This window comes from Oryzias melastigma, linkage group LG15 (genome assembly GCF_002922805.2).
Source record: "Oryzias melastigma strain HK-1 linkage group LG15, ASM292280v2, whole genome shotgun sequence".
NCBI lineage: Eukaryota > Metazoa > Chordata > Actinopteri > Beloniformes > Adrianichthyidae > Oryzias > Oryzias melastigma.
This window is the reverse complement of record NC_050526.1, coordinates 24,270,195-24,289,786: the sequence shown is the minus strand read 5'-3', so window position 1 is coordinate 24,289,786 and position 19,592 is coordinate 24,270,195. Positions and strand designations below refer to the sequence as shown.

Here is a 19,592-nt window from a genome sequence, read left to right as displayed (position 1 = left end):
ACATGCATTTAAGCTATTTTAAGTCTAAAAATGTATCTTTAATTTATGTGAGACGTATAACATCTTGAATGTCAATATAAAACATGACACTTTATTGGTTCCTCATCAATTTCTCATCCACGATTAGAAATATAAAAATAAACTAATAATGGTTTTGTTCTGTATGTGTAAAAGAACTGTTGGATGCTAACACCTGCAGCCTGGATGAGGTGATTTAATGCCAAGCAAGCGCTTACACAATCAAGCATATTTAAACATTACTAATTGCTTAAAGACGTCATTTAGCTGACAGACTGCATGCTTCACAAACTGCACACTTTCTGTCCAAGCAACCACACAACAGCTGTTCTAATGTGGTAATTAATATATAGATAGTTCTTGTTAAATGTGAAATATAGTTGAAATATGTTTGAGGTTCTGTGTCACAGGGCCTAAAAAAACAAGTGCTTTCATGACCTGCCACCTTTACAGAACAACAACTTTTAAAAAGAAGTGAAGTCATTTTTCTTTCCTTTCTTAATATGATTTATTTACTATTACAATAAAAGATAAGGAATGTGTTGTTTACCTAAAACAGGCAGACATTTTAGATTTTTGAAACAAATTTTTAACCATGTATGATGTCATAACACCACTTAGCTTCCTGTTGCTGCTAGTTTTACTTTATCCAACTTGTTTTAACACATAGTACACAAGTAGTACAGGAACCATTGTAGTTTTCTTTAACTGTTAAATAAAGAATAAAACAACTGAAATACCCCTAAATCTTCATATTCCGAAAAGCTCCAAGAAGCTCAAATCCCATAGATTTCTATAGAGAAATAAACAGCTATTACTTTGTCATTCTATCCGTATGAATAATAATTCTTGTTCTGATAGCTTTTTTTTTTTACATGTTCCTTCTAATACTATTTTTTGTCATATATGTTTTAATCTTTATTGCAAATTATTCATGTCATAAACTGGCCAATCAGATGCCTCAATGAAGGTGATGTGCTTGCTGCTCCCCATGTTGGTTGTTTGAAATGTTTGATTGACATATTCTCCCAAGCCCACTTTCAGAGGAAGGGGTTTGGACTCCAACAAGCTCACTCCTGATTGGCCAGAGTGGTTCCCATAGAAACTCAGACCGAATCTTACAATCACTGCCTACTGACATCATCTGGCTCCAAATCGCAACTGAATTTACTTCATTTTGTTGATGTGGGACATTTTCTATGTCAAACTCACTCATTCCAATTCTCTTATACAGTCAATGTTGTACCCTCCAGCATGTAATGCTACGTACACACCAGACATTTGACATGAGCTGGACGTGGAGTCTTGAATGCACTTTCAGCAACGGTGTCCACCTGATACTAATGCATCTACCAACAGTAGAAAGAAACTTGGAACAAAATGTTAAAATATTGCTAATTTCTCCCCTTTATTACAATATGGAAGACTTGGTGTCATATAATTGCGGCCGGACTAAAACGGCAAGTATTGATGTCTCCTCCATGATCAAATTCAAACAGTTAGCACTTCCATAAATTAAAAGGACCTTATACGTCACTACCAAATCCAAGTCCCTGATTGGTCAATGGACGTGCAAAAAGCCCAAAAAATGTGCGTATCGACATGTGAATGCAAGAGTTTTGAACCCAGAAGCCCGAAACATAGACTTTTCCTTGTAGGTTGCTTGAATGTGCGTTGCCAAGGCTGGTGTGAACGTAGCATAACGGTTATACTCTCGTCAAAGTCTCCAGTCCCTGAGTGTCTCTGTGTGCAGCTGTGCTCACATTTAGGGGTTGCTCCCTTTAAAGTGCAGAAGCACTCTAGTCTCAAAACTGCAGAAGCTTTTGTAGACCACAAACAGTGAGTTGAATTGTGATGTAAATGTGACCCATTGGAGGCTTTCTTTGCAAAGCTTTTATTTTCTTTTTTATATGTGCCAGGACTTTTTTGGGAGGGGATTGGTTTGGCTTTGAAGGGTACACTTATATTTCTAATGTGTTCTTTGAAAAGTAAACTTGGACATAGTTTGGGATTGATTGGTTTCTATACAAAAGAGATGGCGACAAAACACCAGGATCTTTATTAAAGGGGATTTAAAAAAAAAAAAAAAAAAAGTTGAATAGGTGAACTTCAGATGGGGCTTTTGATAATAATGATAGCAGCAAACCTCACATCTCACACTGTGAGATCCATATTCTTTTGTGTGAAATATTGCCTTGAATCCAGTTAAGTTAAAGCTTTTAAAAAGGTTGCCACCATTTCACGCCACAGCACAAAAAACTGACTTGATCATCGCATCTTCATCGCTCCTGCTCCTACCTGATATTTGTGGGGGTTCTAATATGAAAAATCAATGCTGTGACAAATTCTTTTTACACAACAATAATGCACACTGCTGCTCGCCTCAGCATGTCTTAATCTCCACTCCAGTGTTGGAGCTTTATTTTGTTCTTTTACTTGCACCGGCTGATGGCACCGCACAGGAATCCTACACGGTGGAAATGTCAGATAGAATCTGAATTCTTTTTGCTGCTTTCTTTCTGCAGAATTAGGGGGGAGTTCAGCACTAAAGGCATGGACTCGGTTGGGTAGATCATAAAAAGAACCAGACTTTTCAATGGATATTTCATGAAGCTAAAACAAATCAAATCATCACAACTTCTGTGGTTCCCTAAATTTTCTAAAACCTAATGTAATTTACAATTATGATAATGTTCTTGTTTTTTTTTTTTGTTTTTTTTTACTATTAGAGGCAAAGCGAAAGTAACATGCTTCTTCTTTCACTCCAGAATCCGACAGACGGTCTGTAACCAGTCAATCCTGTCTGCCTTACAGACCATTAGATACATCTTCAGTTGGATGAATGGGCCCCAATGCTAGGCTGCATTTAAATGTGACTATCTGCTACTGCAACAAAGTCATTTTAGTACTAAATAGGCAATGTTTTATATGTTTTCAATATTTTTAGGTACATGAGCATACACAACTGCACTTGTCTTACAAAAAAACACATAAAGAAAGTAAATTGAGTTTTAAAACCTTTCTTTTATCCTTTTTTTTTAACTTGTCTTGTCCAGCATCTGAGCAAATCTGAGCTCTTGTTTTGGGCAAATATTACTGTTACAATAGGGGTTTATGAATCTTTGGACACAAAAGGTGTATATTTGCATAAACTCCTTTTGTATTTTAGACTAAACTATATTTATATTAATTATATTTGCATACCATTCTTTTTTGGACCGGATGGAAAAGAGAAGTAAGTGGGACATTAAAGATGTAAAGATTTGAAAAAGGGGGTTGGAGTCTCAAAAAGGGGTAGAATTACATAAAGAGGTTTATCATTATTGCTGTCAAATGTAGATGCTTATTAAAAGGGTTATTGTGTCTTATTTTGTGTTTCCTAAAGTCTGAGATTTTAAATCTGTCAAGTGTAGATGTTGAATATTGAATTACTTAATAGTTCACATGGAGTGTTTGCAAAAAATTCTTTAAAGGCTCACGAAAGACGTAAACTCTACACTGACCAAAATTAAACCTCAAACCTTTTGAAGCTTTAAGGGTTTTTATGAACAGTTCATTTATTTAAGAGGTAATATTTCATTAGAAATGGCTTCATTTAAAAGTTGACGTAAAAGCTAAAAATACTACAAAAGTAAATTTTTTCCCCCTCAATCAAAGCTAATTTAGCAGTAAAAGAAGTACATACATTACATAATAATTGATGGTATAACTCATAATTAAAATAACTTGTGTTTCTGGGAGCGATTCCTAAAAATACATTTCTTTGTGCCATCTTAGATAGAGAGAAGTATGAGAATGCTGCAGTCACCAGTCAGAGCAGCTTCTGTTGCTGATACCTGACTGCTGGTGACTCACCCGCTGTGCCATCGTAGGTTTATGAAGAAGTGCCTTTCAGCATGTTTGAAGAAAGACTGTCGAGCAATTTCAAAAAGCGCATTTGACCTTCAAGAAATTGATGCTGACAAAATCCACATCTACAGGTCCCCCAAGCTCCATGCAGATCCACACGTCACAAGACATTTTGGGGCTGAAGAATTGTTTTACAGTTAAATGAAATGGAAAAACAAATATGACAATGAGGAAAGAAAAAGAAAAAAAAAACTGGACAAAGTATCCTCTAAAGAAGAAAATTGTTGAGTCATTGTCAATGCTTCACAAATAATCACAACACATTCTTGACATTGGTTAAAACAAAGAACACATTTCCTCCCAAATAAACAGCAAAGGAGTAAAACATTGATATTCAAGAATCTGCGGCTAACACTACCTGGACAAGGGGCAGTGTTATTGCAAACCCTTGATTCTCTTAAAGGGCCGCTGCAGTGCGTTCCGTATGGTGAGACACATGTTCTTGTTCGCACCTGCGACCCTTGACCGCATGTTACGGAGCATGAGCTCCACTGGGACCACTCCTCTGCACCTGATTCACCTGTGTGGGAGAAGGGTGACACTAGTTAAATGCAGCACTGTGGTCCTGCAGCTTGGCTTACAGGGGCAGGGTGGGCGGGGCAAAGTGGGCAGGGCTGAGTAAAGTGGGGTGGGGCCATCATGAATCACGCTGGGGGAAGACTGGAGTCTTGAGGGTTTACATAAACACTAAAAATCCGTCTATGCTGCCTTTTTGTGATCTTTCATGTGTTTTTGACACTTGATTCTGTTGCATTTATAAATTTTGTTTTCATGTTTATCTTAAATGTGATGTTGGAAATGTGTGCAAACAAATTACACTTTGGAGATACAATTTCAAAGATCACAGAAGACATAGCATCAGACATCAGACTTAAAGCTGTTTCTTTACACTTCATTTCAAAGAAAAGCATGCTTTTCAGCAAAACCAAAAGGTGAGGAAAATCAGGATAATTAAATAAAAAAATTTCACGTGAGCATGGGGGCATGCAAGATAAGCTTGGAAAATTAAAATGAAGGTCAATGAGTGTTAGTTCAGAAATAGGTCAAATGTTGATTCCTTTGCATTGCACAGAATGATCTCATGTTCTATGCAACATTACGGCAAAGATTGTGTTAACTTCCAATGCTTTTTCCTTGTTTTGAAGGTTATATTTTTGAGAAAGCCAATCCTGTTTTAGATAATCAGAGCTTTGTGAATGTGGAATGGCTCCAATTGCCATCAGTTCAAAAATTTTAATTATAATTTGCCCAAAAGGAAACATAACAGGTCGTTTTTAAGCCACGGACTGAAGATAAACTCTGTTTCCCTGAGCCAAACCTTTGAGACTACATCAAAAATGTAGCCGGTAGATGTCTTATTTATTTACCTCTGCATGCAGAATTAACATTAATCATTAATTATCCTCAGAATTTGTTATCCCATAAAAAGAAGGACCATAGCCGTTCTTCTTCAGATGTGTTTTAAACTAATCAAATAAAAGATTATGAATAAAACATAGTTTTTCAATTTTCATAAAGCTAAAAAAAAGTAACTAAAATGTTTATCTTTATAGAATTAGATGTTAGAGAAATAATTGCATACAGAAATGGAAATGATTTCAATTGCAGCTCCGAATACATTTATGTTTTTGTTGAGCCCTAAATTCTGAAAACACTTCATACTAAACATAAGTAATTTAGAGGACACTTTATGCCAAATAGTGATCCTAACTCTAATTTTCATTTTGGAGATCATAAAAAGACTGAAAGGTGGATCAATTGGTTTAATGAGGCAGTACAGGGAGCGTATACTGTGTGAAAATGAGAAACACAAGGCAGCTCAACAGGCAAACATACGTCTGGTGAATGAAGAGGAGAGATGCCTATGTATACGGTACTGGCATACATGTGTATTAGTAATGGTATGAATGCATGTAAAGTGTGGATGATGTAAAACTTTGTGATTAAGGGAAATGAGTTTAAAAACAACGGCAGCACTGTAAATGGCACAACATGAAAAAACAAATAAAAAAAAGAAAAAGAAAACAGAAATAAAATAACCATGGCTATATAGACCCACCCACTGAAAAATATGCATTTTCTGATTTTTATTCTCTTCTTAAAACTATTTTCTCAATTAAAAACCAAAGAAATTTTAACCATTTTTGTTTTAATAATAATAATAAAAAAACTGGATGCTAAAAAAGGCTCTGATCAGCTAAAATAATTTCAATGTTAAGGAGCCTTATTGATGCCACACATAAAAAAGCAGCACAGCTTTGCCTTATTCCTTTGGGAAAAATGTTTTTAGTTACGTGTGTGTTTTAGATTTAGCCAATAGGAAGGGGTTAAACCAAATCCCCGGTTTATCACATTTTAGAGAGGGAATCACTAACTACAATCAGCCCTGGTATTTAATTAATGTCCTTTAGTGGTTATTCCATTTTTGAGTTGGTATGTGAGGCTAAAACCTAAATGCACACAAATCTAATTAGGCTTAAGTGCCTAAATGTTCATAGAAAAATGAGAAATTTAGTCTCCCGTCTCAAATGTAGCAGAAAGGATGAGTAAGAAAAATAAGAATGCAAAACATTTCCACTTAAAAAGTGCAGTACAAGAGAGAGCATGCATGATGAAATTAATTTTATTTAACAAAATAAAGTAAAAAAAAAAAAAAAAAGAGATAACTATTATATTACCAGTTTGTGCCATAAATTTAGCAGATTCAGCTTGCTCCTGCAGGGCCTTTGTGTCATGAACTGATCTTGGCCGCTGACTTTTTACTGTATGCTCTCCGATCATTCCATATTCTATGGGACAAAATAGAGGTTCAAATGAAAGCTAGGCTTAAACATGATCTTAATAAATACAAACGCTTATTACATTCTGTTTTCAGGATGTTCGAAGCAATTGCAGTACATGGCTAGAAACAAAGACCACACAAGTTAAGTTTTTAATTTCTCCTTCTCATTAAAGCATAGAACAATGCAACGAATTTTTAGGGTGAGTTGGAAGTATTAATTGAGCTTGAAAGCACAGCGTAGACACATAGCAAACATGCAAAATAATTTCACATTTGTATTTAAGACTCTAACACCAGCGCCCTTCCTCCCACCCTCCTGCACACCCAGAAAAGAAAAGCAAAAAATAAAATAAAAGTAAAAATGTGTAAGCCATCAGAAAGCCACAGAGGAGGGGGTCATGGACAGAACATGCTATTGATCCACAGTTTTCTTGACAAATGGTCTATTTTTTCCTTTGGTCAATTCTTACGTGGGTGACCAAGTCAAATCTATTAACAACCTTTTTTTAAATGTATTCTGAGCTGTATAGGTTGAGGTGCATGCTCTCTTTGTTTCCCATATGGGAACAAAGAAAAAAAATGAGTGCAGTGTTGCGACACTGGGAAAAGTGATGCTAGAAAGAATGCATTTAGAATTTGCATCAGCCGTTTGAAGCAAATCTATACACAATAAACAGTTCTCTACTTAAATAGCTTATGCAAATTATTCTTGGGATTCTGTTATGATGTTAACTAGCATTACTTTTGGCAGTGTGTCTAATGAGGTGTTTTTTTTTTTTTTTTTGTTTATCTTTTTTTGCAAATTGGTAATGCAGATGATGCATCAGCAACAGTTTCAAACATAACTTATGTTAGTAAAATTGACAGCGTGATGATAGGGATGTATATCATCATTTCTACTTCATTTTAAAGCATCAGGCATTTGAAAGCTGGAAACCCACAACTGACCTCATGAGCCGTGAGGCAGAAGATACAAAATCTGTCATCTGACGTCATTTAGCTGTAAAAGCTGGACATTGTATGACTGATTATGTTCTCACTACACTAAAGACTATTTTAAAGCAGAAATATAGCAGCAAACATTTTCTGTTCTGTTGGATTTCAGAACAAAAGCTACATAAAAATAGCCAAATTATACATCATTCATTGCACATAATACATAGGGAAAACTACGTTCTGGGTTTCTATAAAGGTTTGTCTAGATATTTTAATGAAAGGAAGGAAAAAAAGCCAAATAAAAGCAAAAATTGTTTTGCAGTCATTCTGATCTTGATTGGGACATTAAGCCTTGTGCATTTGCAAAGTAAAAGACCCTTAAAGTGTTTCTAAATGTCTTTCTCTAAAACCAAGCAGAGATCCCCGTGAGAGCACTCTGCCAAACAAAGCCGGTGAAAGAACTCTAATAGTTGGACAAACCACAGGTACTCAGTCTAATAGTCGTTCCTGTCAGGCTAACTAATACAAATTTGGTGACTCATTATCTCATGTCGCTTTTCATGCTCCATCCCATGGTTTCTGGAATCCTTATAGCATTATTGTTTTAGCAAAAATGAAATCACTGTCTGATTTTCTCAGCATGAACATTTTAACCGGAGTGTAAAATTACGAAACACCTTTTCTTGATTTAATTTTTACAAATGACAGTGACTGAGACCCAGATTAAAACTCGACTAAGTGGAAGGGTGAAAAGCATACAGACATGTTGCTTCCGCGGGGGGAATGTGTCAGTTTTGCATTTTCTTAGTGTGAAGAGTCAACACATTCTCACCTCTGGCTTGTCTCGTATCGATGCCGGGTTATAAGCCCTGGGGTGTCACATGTTAATGCAGCTCTTAGATACAGTTTTTTTTTACAGATACTATTGCTTATCTGCTGTTTGCACAGTGAAGACAGTTAAGGTCTATCAGCATCTGAATATTAAAAGCAAAGATCAAAGGTCTTCCTGCTTTTGCTCCGGTGCAAGGACGCACAAGGGAACATCTATTGGAGCATCTCCCTTCCCTTTTTATTTACACTTAAAGAGGAAGCTTCAGCAAAACTATTGCTAGAAGATATTGCTGTTGGAGATAAATGAGGGATGGCACATGTGCTCGTGTCTGTTTTGAACTAGACAGAAAAATGAACTTCATAGTGATAAATTACGTAGGTTTTACCCTTAAAATTAGGAAATTAGGTGAAAATAACAATCAACTTAAAGATGGCCTTGGTTAAGTCGTATTTCGGTTTGCACCATTTACCATTAAATCCTCCTAAACTTCTAAGTTGAGGTTTGTGAATGTGGTTGTTCAGATTGAAAGGAGGTTTTGTCATTTGGTAGTTGTTTTATTTTGCAAAGCAAAGTCTTGCACAGTCAGCAAAATCTTCATCACAAAAGTGATATATTGTTCTGTTTAATTGTAGCTATTCAGAAATCGACTGCACACCTTGCAGAGTCAGTTGTGGTTGCATTTTATATTATCCTTTTTAAACAGTAATCAACAAGACTGACCGCAGACAATTATCGATCATCATGTTTTTTTCTGTAATAATTTAGCCCTGCAAATCATTGATTACTTCAGTCTATTAAACCATGACATAAGTCCTACAATGACTCTCAGCTTATCTGTTTTTTCTCCCCTCATCTGCTCATGATGAAGTGTGCAACAAAACCCCAAAATGTCATTAAGTATGGAGTCATTGTGGTGTTTAGAAGATAAAAATTATGCACAACATGTCCTTGTGACTCAAACTTCACTCATTTTTAAATATCTGTCACATAATTGTGGATTCATCATTTCCCAGCCAACCTTTGAGTGATTACGTCCACGCCAGTTTGGACATGAGGCTGTTGCAGAAGCTCAATCTGTTTGTGTTGTACGCATATTAAGTGGCTAATTCAGAGCGTGAGACGCTTCGTTTTTAGCTTCAAGAGGCTGGAGGCTCTTTTGATGCCACGAATGTTCACTCCCAACATTGTTTTCCAGAAAGGCTGGAGTCAAATGGTAGAGAGCACCATGTCAAAACATAAAACTATTAAAACGCTGAGCAGCACGGCTCAGCGGAAAACCTGGGATTGCGTTCAAGCCTGTGGCAAAATAATGGTAAGCGTGTGAGACAAACCAGCATTTTAATAAATGGAGAGGTAAGCTGTTGTCATTTGTCAAAGAAAGCCAACACAATGCGTCTTCAGAGTATTACAAGGTAGAAAGCAGGGATGATGAATTTAGGGAATCATTATTAGATACATTTGTACTTCTTTTGGCCAGTATTCAGAACTTTGAGATGACTCGCCTCAGAGAAAATTAGGTTTAAAATTTATGAGGTAGCTGTCATTCAGTCAGCACTAAAGAGGAAACTTATTATTGATATCCATCAACCGTCATGACTCAACAACACAGGAGAGACAGTGCCATTCAGAGAAATGTATCACTGAGATTTCATTTCTTTAGTGGAAGATGTGATTTATTTACTCTGTTTTGTTTGCATATTACCTCACTGCCATGCATCACTGGCAAAGATTTTACTTTTGCACTGAGACGTTACATTTTCACAGCCAGAGTGTCCATTTAATAGGGCTGGCTTTCTACATTTCAGATGGAAGATTTGTGAATACATTTGCCTGAGAGAGCAGCCCATTTCACTTTATCTGTTAAAGAAAAAAAAATCTGTTCTGAAGTTAGAAAAATCTGATTTGAAATAAAAATTTAAAGAAACTACAAGTCCTTGGACAAGGTGATGAAATGCAGTCAATATAAATCTTCCTGGAAGAAGATGCCAACATCGGGATATTTCACTATAATTTTTTTTTTTTTTTAGTTCTTAATCACTGCAAGTCTAGTCTCAGGGCAAAATGAGTTCAGTTTAGATTAAGCTTAACTTTTTTATAATATACAGTCCAGTTACTTAAAAAATACAAGTTAAAGTCTATAAAACTTGAACAGAAATAAGAAGTCTAGAGACACAAAAGTCAAAATTTATACTCTTGTTTATTTGATATTTTCAACACTTCTCAACCTTCCTACTGTAATTTCTTTCTTTTGGATTGAATTCCAACCTTATACCAAATGGTCCTTGTTCAATTTTTTTTTTTTTGTATTTTATTTTTGTTTGGCTAATTTCTAGAGAAGACTATCCTATTCCAAGACTATAATCGTTTTAGTTTTTATTGCTATAAACCTAAAAGAGATTACAAAAAACGTCCAAAAAGTTCATTTATAATCTTGCGACTTACAAACTGAACTAGTGGAGCCTGGTAGGAAGCATGGCATGCTGTGTGCATTAATAATGACACAAAACAACAGCAGTGCAATTTCTCTGATGCATAGTGATGAGCAAATTAGCTAAGAAGCTAAATAAACATCTTGTTGGAAAATATTTATATATTTTAGTGTTAAATTAATATAAATGGCTCTTTTTTTGTGCATAAAAATATCAAAAATATGAATATGTTGCACCGTCTTGTAATTTAAAAACATTATTTTCTTTTAGCTATATTTCATTTGTATTTATTGTTGTCGCAAAATAAAAAAAACAATGTCAGGAAGAAAAAATTAATCAATTTCCTCTACTCAAAAACCACTCACAAAAGCACAAGGAAATCATTTGATAACTTCCCCTCTTCTCTTGCCTGTTTTACAATTTTAGAAGATCCTAATTTGCAAAAGGGGAAAAGCAGAATTAGCACTCGATTCAGCTCTTGACATTGTGTGGAATCAAACGTGTAATTACTTCCAGTAGAAATGGAAAAAAAAGGAAAAAAAAACTACAAGATACTTTACTCCTTCCACACTGTGCCATCAGTTTAACAAAGCAGCCATTTTTGCCGGCTTGCCAGAGATTATCAACAGATCAGGTGAGTAATAAAGAGATGGGAATTGGGATCAGGGTTTTCAATAATAAAAAAAAAAAAGGGCTTTGTCTTTATTTTAAGCAGATGGAATGAATGAGTGGCGTGTCTCTCGAGTCAAGCTGCTTATAAGTTGATCTTTTCTTGAGATACGCCTGGCCTTTCTAAAAGGAAAGGGAAATAAACCGTCTTATTCCACTAAGCATGAAATATGCCTGGCCACTCTGAAAGGGGAAAAAGAAAATAACTCTTTTATTCCAATGAGCTTTGGAAACCGATCTGCAGGAGTCCATCTGTTAGCAAAGCTCGGAACCGCATGCAGAAACAGAAATAGCCATGGCAGTTGAAGAGCAATTGAAACAATAAAAAATCTTTAACTGAAGTATAGCCTCCGAAGAATAGATAGAAGACAAAAACGTCTGCCTAAAGAGCCACTTTGATAAAAATTGAGCTTTTGGTGTTTTTAACATTTTCTTGTAGTATTCCTCTGAAGATGGATGGCATAGAATAAGAAAATAAAGCTCAAAATTGCATATATGACTATTTTTCTATACAAGTTATTGTTAATCAGAAGTAGATGAAAAAATGCCATTTGAAAAATAATGTATTTGTGCCGTAGCAGATTTGCTGGGTGGGCTACACAATCTTCTTCCTCCGCGCTATCAGCAATGGGAAGGGGGGCGGGGTTGCTCTGCTACCGCTCATAATCCAGAGGCGGATTACTAAAGAATTACTGTCACTCTGCAGATCCTATGACCAAGAAAACAACTAAATTTGTTAGATTTTTTGCTAAAATAATGATTCTAAATGTAATAACTTTTGATTAAAATCATAATTGGTCAAAGAAAGGAGCTACTAATAGGAGTAGTGTCAAACACGTTAAAGCGTCTCTACAAGAGGTTCATTCCACTATTGTGGCTCTTTGGTTTAAAGAATAATTCTAATAATTTCAATTAATTTGTAGTATAATTTGGTTAATTTTAGTTACTAAAGTCTTGTCATTTATGTTTAGATTTTTACTATCTCAGAATGAGCAAAATGATGGCAACATTTTGTCATAGTGGTTTATTAATAAAAAATAAATAAAATAAGCCCATATCCTTTTAATAATAATAATAAATAATAGAAAATAATAATAGAAAAAGGGCATGATGGTGCTCTAAAGTCATAAAGATAGAAAATTACATGTTTGATTTTAGCTTTTTTTTTAAATTCATGTAAATAAAGCAGGAAGGTCTTTTTTGACACCTGGTGTTTTTTTTTTTATTTTGAAAGGAACTTGTATGTGCAGCTATCAAAAGTAAAATGAGTTAAAATTGTGTTTTGAAAAAAATATTAACATTGTTATAATTCAATTATTGTAAATATTTAAAAGCTACATTTGATAAATCAACAGACTGAAATTTTCTGTTCTATCCAAAATACTCTATTACCAATTTAAAATGTGATTAACATATATATCCTATAAAAGTAAACTTAAAAGCCTATATTAAATAGATGTAGAGTTTGGGCATTTGTCCTAAATCTTTGAAGCTTTAAACAAAGTCTTGGTTAGATCAAGAACAGATTGAATGAACAATTCCTAGATCTGTAACCCCTGTTATCTCCGAGGCTTTGATCCACTGTATGTGCTGAATTGAAAGCTTCGACTGACAGAGATCACGCCCACCGCTGAGAATCTAGTAGAAGACATTTAATTTCCAGGTTCCTCTTCACTGCATGGACACGTTCCATGTGTAATTTTATTGAAAGGCAGTAAAAGCCAACCCCATGTCCAATGACTGATGTGTCTAACCTTGCATGAAATGAGCCTTTACTCAGAAGTCCCTATGAGTAGCTTCTATCAGGGGTGCTTCACTTACTGCCCTGCGTGCAATTCTGACTGACTGGCACAAATGCAGGTTTTCACGAGAGGCACTCCATTGTCGCTGCACTTTTAAAAGTGTAAGTCCCTGAAATAGAGACAACGACTCAAACACACAAGGAAGAGGAATAGCTCCCTAACCTGCACTTGTCTGTGATCCATTACTCAACAGTTAGAGCGAAGTCAATGCAACTGAAAAATGCTGGTCAATTTTACTCTACACTTTCTTTATGTTTGGCTTGTTTAAGGTACATTTTCACTTGTATCAAGATTTTTTTTTCCTGTTCAAGACACAGCTAGGACATTTGATATAGGGAGTGGGGCAGAAGACTTTGAAAGGGTGGCAAAACACCAGAGTGGAAGCCCAATTAGACAAAAAAAGTATTTCTAACAGTTTTCATGGTGTTATTCATTTTATTTCATTTTAAAATTATTGATTTTCCCATTTTGCCATGTGTATAGAAGCTTCTATTAATAATTTCTCAATCTTTGTCAATAGTGATACTAGTGTTGACTCAAAAATGAGGGGGGAGGACGGCAGCTGCCCTCAAATGCCCCCCATAGCTCCGCCCCTGTCAAGTCATGAATTATAATAGAAACTATGTCAAACCATGGAAAAGCCTTTACATAAATATTTGTGTCATTTTTTTAAGTCTTGGTCGACATTTGTTAGTAATAACAGAACATTTTCACCTGATAGTGCATTTACGATCCATGCTTAAATGTAGAAAAAATAATGCTTTTTTTTTTTTTTGTGAATGTTTTCCTTGTAAAAGACACATTATTTCAATTGACAGTGGTAGCAATACAAAAATAAAGGAAATTAAAACATTAAAAAGCAAAAATAAAGGATAAATTGCAACACATGACCATTTGAAATCTAAAAACTGACCTAAAATTGTATAACTACTGTTTTAAACTTAAAGTAAGCATTCCTATTTGATTTATCAAACACAGTAAGGGCTAAAAAGTGACTTTTTACTGAAAAAAAAACATAAAAATAAAAGAAAAATAGCAATGACTGACAATGTAATGATGACAGAATGAAGATGAAAACACATGAATGTATTTCCACTTCTTAAGGAGATTTAAAATGTTCTTCAGCTTTTGCCATTTAGGCAGTACTTAGAAATCAGCAATGATGTCCTCAACACATCTCTTTACTGTCAGGCAGCCTCCTCACTATTGGTGGGACCATATGCTTGAGCCTATGTAAAAACTCAATTAGTCCCTCATTAGGAAAATGAGGGGGTCGCAAGGAATCAGATACAAATTACGAATTGTCCTCTGAGACGTACAATTATCCATCATATTCCTTCGGCCATCTGTTTGCTTCCTGTTGACTCTGAGATTGAAGCCAAATTAGAATTCTGCACAACTGCCTCTGCACCCCATTGAAAAGTCATGCAAACCCACCTAAAAATGCAGGGGACGTAGTGAGACGAGCGCTGCGAATGCATCGCACTCTAAATAGATGCATTTGGTATTACAGATGTGTAGGCAAATCGGTGGCTATGGGAGAGTGCGCTGATAATTTACAGCACAATGTTAAATCACAAGGTTATTGAGCAGTACCTCGCAAGGCAACCTAGATGGAGCTCTGACGTTATCAAAGCACTGAATCAAGAAGCCCTGTTGCTGGCCTCTCTGAGCAGATCGTTCCTCCTTTTTTTTTTCTCCCCCTCACACTTCAAGTAAAGGCTCTGGCAGTCTACGCTCACATGATTTCGACTCCTGCAAACCTTTAAAAAGCCACATTGTTAGAGTGCAGATTCCACCTACTAAACACTACAACTAAATTTAAAGTCATTTAAAAAACAACAACATTTTTTTAATAAAAAATAAATAAATCTAAATTTGATTAGTAAAGAAAGAAGAAAAATAGAAATTTGCTTGACGTTTGGCGTTTGCTGGACAGTTTGTCCTGCTCCCCCTTCAGCTGCATTATGCTATCAAAAATGGATCCGCCTATGGACCACTTAAAGTGAGAGCAATGCCAAGATTGCAGCTTGCAAAATCACTACCCTTTTTAAAACAGCGACACTGCTGAGCCACCCGTGACTAAAAGTGGGGCTGCTGCAGGGATGCAACTGAAAGGAGTACTGTGCAGCAACAAGGATGAAAGCGGGCTACTAATGAAATCTCTTTATAGAAAGAAGTGTAAAATATATGACTGGTTTACAAAGCATAACGCTGAAGTGTTCTCTAAATCTGGGAGTTTTATCTGGAGCATTTAATTGAATGCCCGTGAGACGTGGCTATTTAGTTAGAAGTTTCATTTCCACTCATGGAATAACCCAGCATCTTGATGATTTTACATAATTATCTTCTGCTTTGCAACAATGCTCCGCTAAGGGACACTGGGAAACTGTAACAGCAACTCTTGGCATCAGTACAGAAAAATCCGAGCCCAGCAGATAACCTGGCAGTCACACGAACTGCCAAGCCTGGCACCGCCACGCCAAGCAATGCATCTGTCAAGTGAGAAACATGACACATTTTTTAGCACCTTTATGACTACAGCCAATTTTCAAAGAGCATACCTTGTCTTTTCCTGAGCCATTTTGTTTGGCATACTGCAGAGTGACCTTCCATTTAATAGAGTCATGGTTCGACATCCATGGAAATTCCTCAATAATAAATGAGGAACGACACACCTAAGAAATTAAATGGGCAAAACACAATATGGACTCTGTAACCATGGAGACGAATGTCTTCGGATGACCATATTTTTTTTTTATTTTTTTTAGCAACATAAATCATTTCCTACAGCTTCTAATAGGACTTTCATAATTCATGCTGTCAGCTTTTTCCACAGCACCAATCATGTCTGATTCTTCTGCAGTGGCAAAGCCCACTGCTTCAGGCTGCCACCCTGCATCTATCAGCTCAAAGAACACGGTGTCATGTGGAAGTTAGTCATAGGGACGATGCCTGCAACATGTCCTGTCTTGGCTCATTGGCTAAGCTCTTGTTAAACCAAATATGCTCTCCAAAATAATTACAAGGACACGAGCGCACGGCCGAAATGTTTTCAGACAAGACGGAGCACAGACGCAGCCCAACAGAATTTTCCATTAATGCTTTCTGAAGCCAGGTCCAGAAGCATGAACGCAATCACAGTTCTTCAGATCTTTGCATGACCGCGCCACGGTGTAATTACTGCTTACTTTTTTATACCTAAACAAAGACTCAAATGTCATATTCATTTCATTACCTTACAACTCAATATATTTCATCTAGAGTTTTAGTCTGGAAAAACAAGCTTTTCCACAAAATGGCTGACACCAGTGAACTGCTGCGATAATGGAGTAATAGATATAGATTTTCTTTTTCGCATTTTAATTTCATTTACATCAAGTGAATTGAAAGAATTTAACCCAAAAGACCAAAAACATATACTTCTTTCAACCTGTTTACTGTGGCATCTTTTTCTAAATGTTATTGCCGCCGACCCTGTATTGATTACATCTTTTTCTTTATTTTGAGTGATGAAAGGGGCAAACTCTCGCCATCTCCGAACGATTTTCTCTTACAGTAAGGGCACCGATTCCTTCTTGTGTTTTCTAATCTTTATTTAGCTTGTTGAGCGTTGAGGGAGAAAGTGAATGAAAAACATGGGAGGGAAAACTCTGCAGGGATCGAGTCCCAAGACAAGAAGAGCATTTAGCTCGAGAGACAGGGGATTTAACCATTTGATGACCTCTGCAAAGAAAAAAGGAAAACTTCCAAAGGCTCATGACTGACCCCTTTGAAAAAATGCTAAATTCATCCCCTTCGTCTGTAGCACTGCTACTCTGTCAGCGTTTAAAAAAAAAGAGGTCAGGTCAAGCATTTGCCTTTAATCACCATAAGGCCCGTTTTGAGGCTGTGAGCCAGAACCAGCTTAATTATATAAAAGTTTGTGTTTAGCCACATTTCAGTACGAGATCCACCTAAAAAAAATTAGGATCAAACGGCAGAGGAGGAGAACTGAAGCCTCCAAAACGTTGCCATTCATTTGGATTTGTGAGACTTTCTCAAAGACTCCATTCACACAGCCTCATCTTTTCTCGGTGACTTTTCTATTCCACGCTGGAGAGATGTGTGAAATTCACCATCATGGAACAGACAGAACTTTCATTTCTGCCTGACACATTATTATTCACCGGATTTAGGAGTGCCAGTTTGGTATGTGAGCTGCTTTGGCTTGATCTGTGAGAACTAAAGACAACCGCACCATTTAATTACTTTTTAGTATTTTTATTTATTTTTACTTAGCTTAGCAACTGTGTATAAAAAAAAAAAAAAAAAAAAACACCTTTCTCAATAATTACTTGGTATCTAAATAAAAAGGTTTAATTCATAAAGGAAAATGTAAAACAAATGTTTGTTCTTTTTCTTCTATAAGTGTAAAAAAACATTGAGGTAATTAAAAAAAATGTGCAACACACAAATTGATAGATATAACAAAAAAATAACTGATTAAATCAATGTGTTTATTTAAAATTGATTTTCTATTATATCTTTGCAGAAAAGGACTTGACCTGATAGCCTGCTTAGTTTCACAGAGCTACAAATATAGCACAATAAATACTAAAGCAAGTTTGTCTCTGAGGCTACAAGCTGAAAAATCCATACAGGCTGTGCATTCGACTCTGCCGCCTCAAAAAACACATAAATGCCCCTCTATTCAACAATAGTCAGACTTTTGGCTTTTTGGAGCCTGGATCAAATCTTTCAGCACATGGAGAGTGAAATGATTTATCTCTGACAGCTCCTTGTTATATGCTGTTGCAGAGGCAGCCATGAGTGACATTAGTATTGGAAATTAATTGTTTCTTAATATGCATGTCTCCATCGTGCACCATCACACAGCTATGCACCATTACTGTGGTCAATTAGGCATTTAACATCTCACCGCTGGCCAATGTATGGAACTGATTATCACACGCAGGACTCTTTAGGTGTTGTCTCAGAATTATTACCAAAAATATTTATTAGTAAAGCTATTTTTTTATCACTTTTATCCTAGATTTGGCTGCTTTATAGTTTCCACAGACAAAAACCAACATATATACAGTAAAGGCAGCTATTTTCATCCCCATTAACACAACCTATTTTTAAATAAAGCTTGTCCCGTTTAGTGTATAAAACAATAAAATGGCTTAATCTGACTATTAAAGTTCCATATTTGTCCTTGGATGTGGGGTGTAAATAAAGCCCCCTCAGCTTCTGAGCCTTTCTGAGGACATTAAGGATGACTGAAGTGCATTATCCGGGCACACAATGGTGGCTGTCTGTGTTCGGCTAAGCTTCTCAACCTTGAAATAGGAAGCTACCAACACAGCCTCTACAGGGGACCAGCGACTTTTAAAGGTGCATGACACCCCAACCCCCTAATAGATTTGGCAGAATAGCCTGTCTGGTACACCTGTCTGAAATGAAGTCCATGTGCTTAGGTCTCCTGCTTTTCAAAAGAAAAGCATTAAGGAGGTGATTCATTTTTTTTTTCTTTTAAGTCATTGCTAAGAACAATTTATGTGGTTCATTTGAAGAAAAAAGTAATAAAAATAGTATATCTGCGTGCATACATCAAGCGATCAATACATATTTATGTGTTGAAGTTAATTGTTGGAGTTGCACAAAAGGAATTCAATGCAGGAAGCTATTTTTTCTGGTCTTTCTCATGTGTAAAAAGGAAAACATATTGGGTTTGTGAGCCTTTCTCCTTTTTTTTCTTTCCAGAGGATCTTTAATGAGCTTCTAAATACAAATGTGGCTACAAGCATGTGTTCCTTTAACTTATGTAAGAGAACAAACACAGCAAAGGCGACACATCTTTATGTAGCAGATGGATGAATCCAGTTTATTAGTGAGAAAAAAAGGATCACAGTACGTCAAATATTGTACTATTGGTCCTCATCTCATTACGGCACCGTTTTGTGTTTAGTCTTGATTTTAAGCCAAGAAGTAATAAAGATTGACTTACGCTTCTTATGTCCTGGGAGAAATTAAGTTTAAATTGTCATATTGTTTTTGTTACATATAGACAACTCACCTCAGAGGACAACATGTAAGGAAATCCTTTAAATGTGTCTGCAGATGAAAAGTACAACATAGAAGAACTGATTACTTTATGGTTGAAAAGTAGTTTTTTCTAAAATAAATTTAACTTTTTAAACATGATTAAATGCAGACCAATAAGTTAAAAT

General features: G+C 35.9%; 1 protein-coding gene and 1 long non-coding RNA gene across 9 annotated transcripts in view; both read right to left on the bottom strand.

Moving 5' to 3' along the window:
• The window catches only part of adgrb3 (adhesion G protein-coupled receptor B3), a 109,047-nt gene that overhangs the window by 54,078 nt on the left and 35,377 nt on the right, over positions 1 to 19,592 (bottom strand). For 6 of the 8 annotated variants that reach the window (XM_036215661.1, XM_036215660.1, XM_036215659.1 and 3 more), the window contains exons 3-4: positions 6,606 to 6,716; positions 4,286 to 4,447 (exon numbers count right to left, since the gene is read on the bottom strand). The exons of the other annotated variants lie outside the window; for them this stretch is intronic. In XM_036215661.1, coding sequence (XP_036071554.1) covers positions 4,286 to 4,447; positions 6,606 to 6,716 — 273 coding nt within the window. The remainder of the gene's footprint in view (positions 1 to 4,285; positions 4,448 to 6,605; positions 6,717 to 19,592) is intronic. 8 annotated transcript variants of the gene reach the window in all.
• Positions 10,768 to 19,550, bottom strand: LOC118599752. Its single transcript, XR_004949246.1, has 2 exons — positions 15,942 to 19,550; positions 10,768 to 15,872 (listed from the first exon to the last, which is right to left on the bottom strand). It is a non-coding gene; the product is annotated as an uncharacterized LOC118599752 (long non-coding RNA).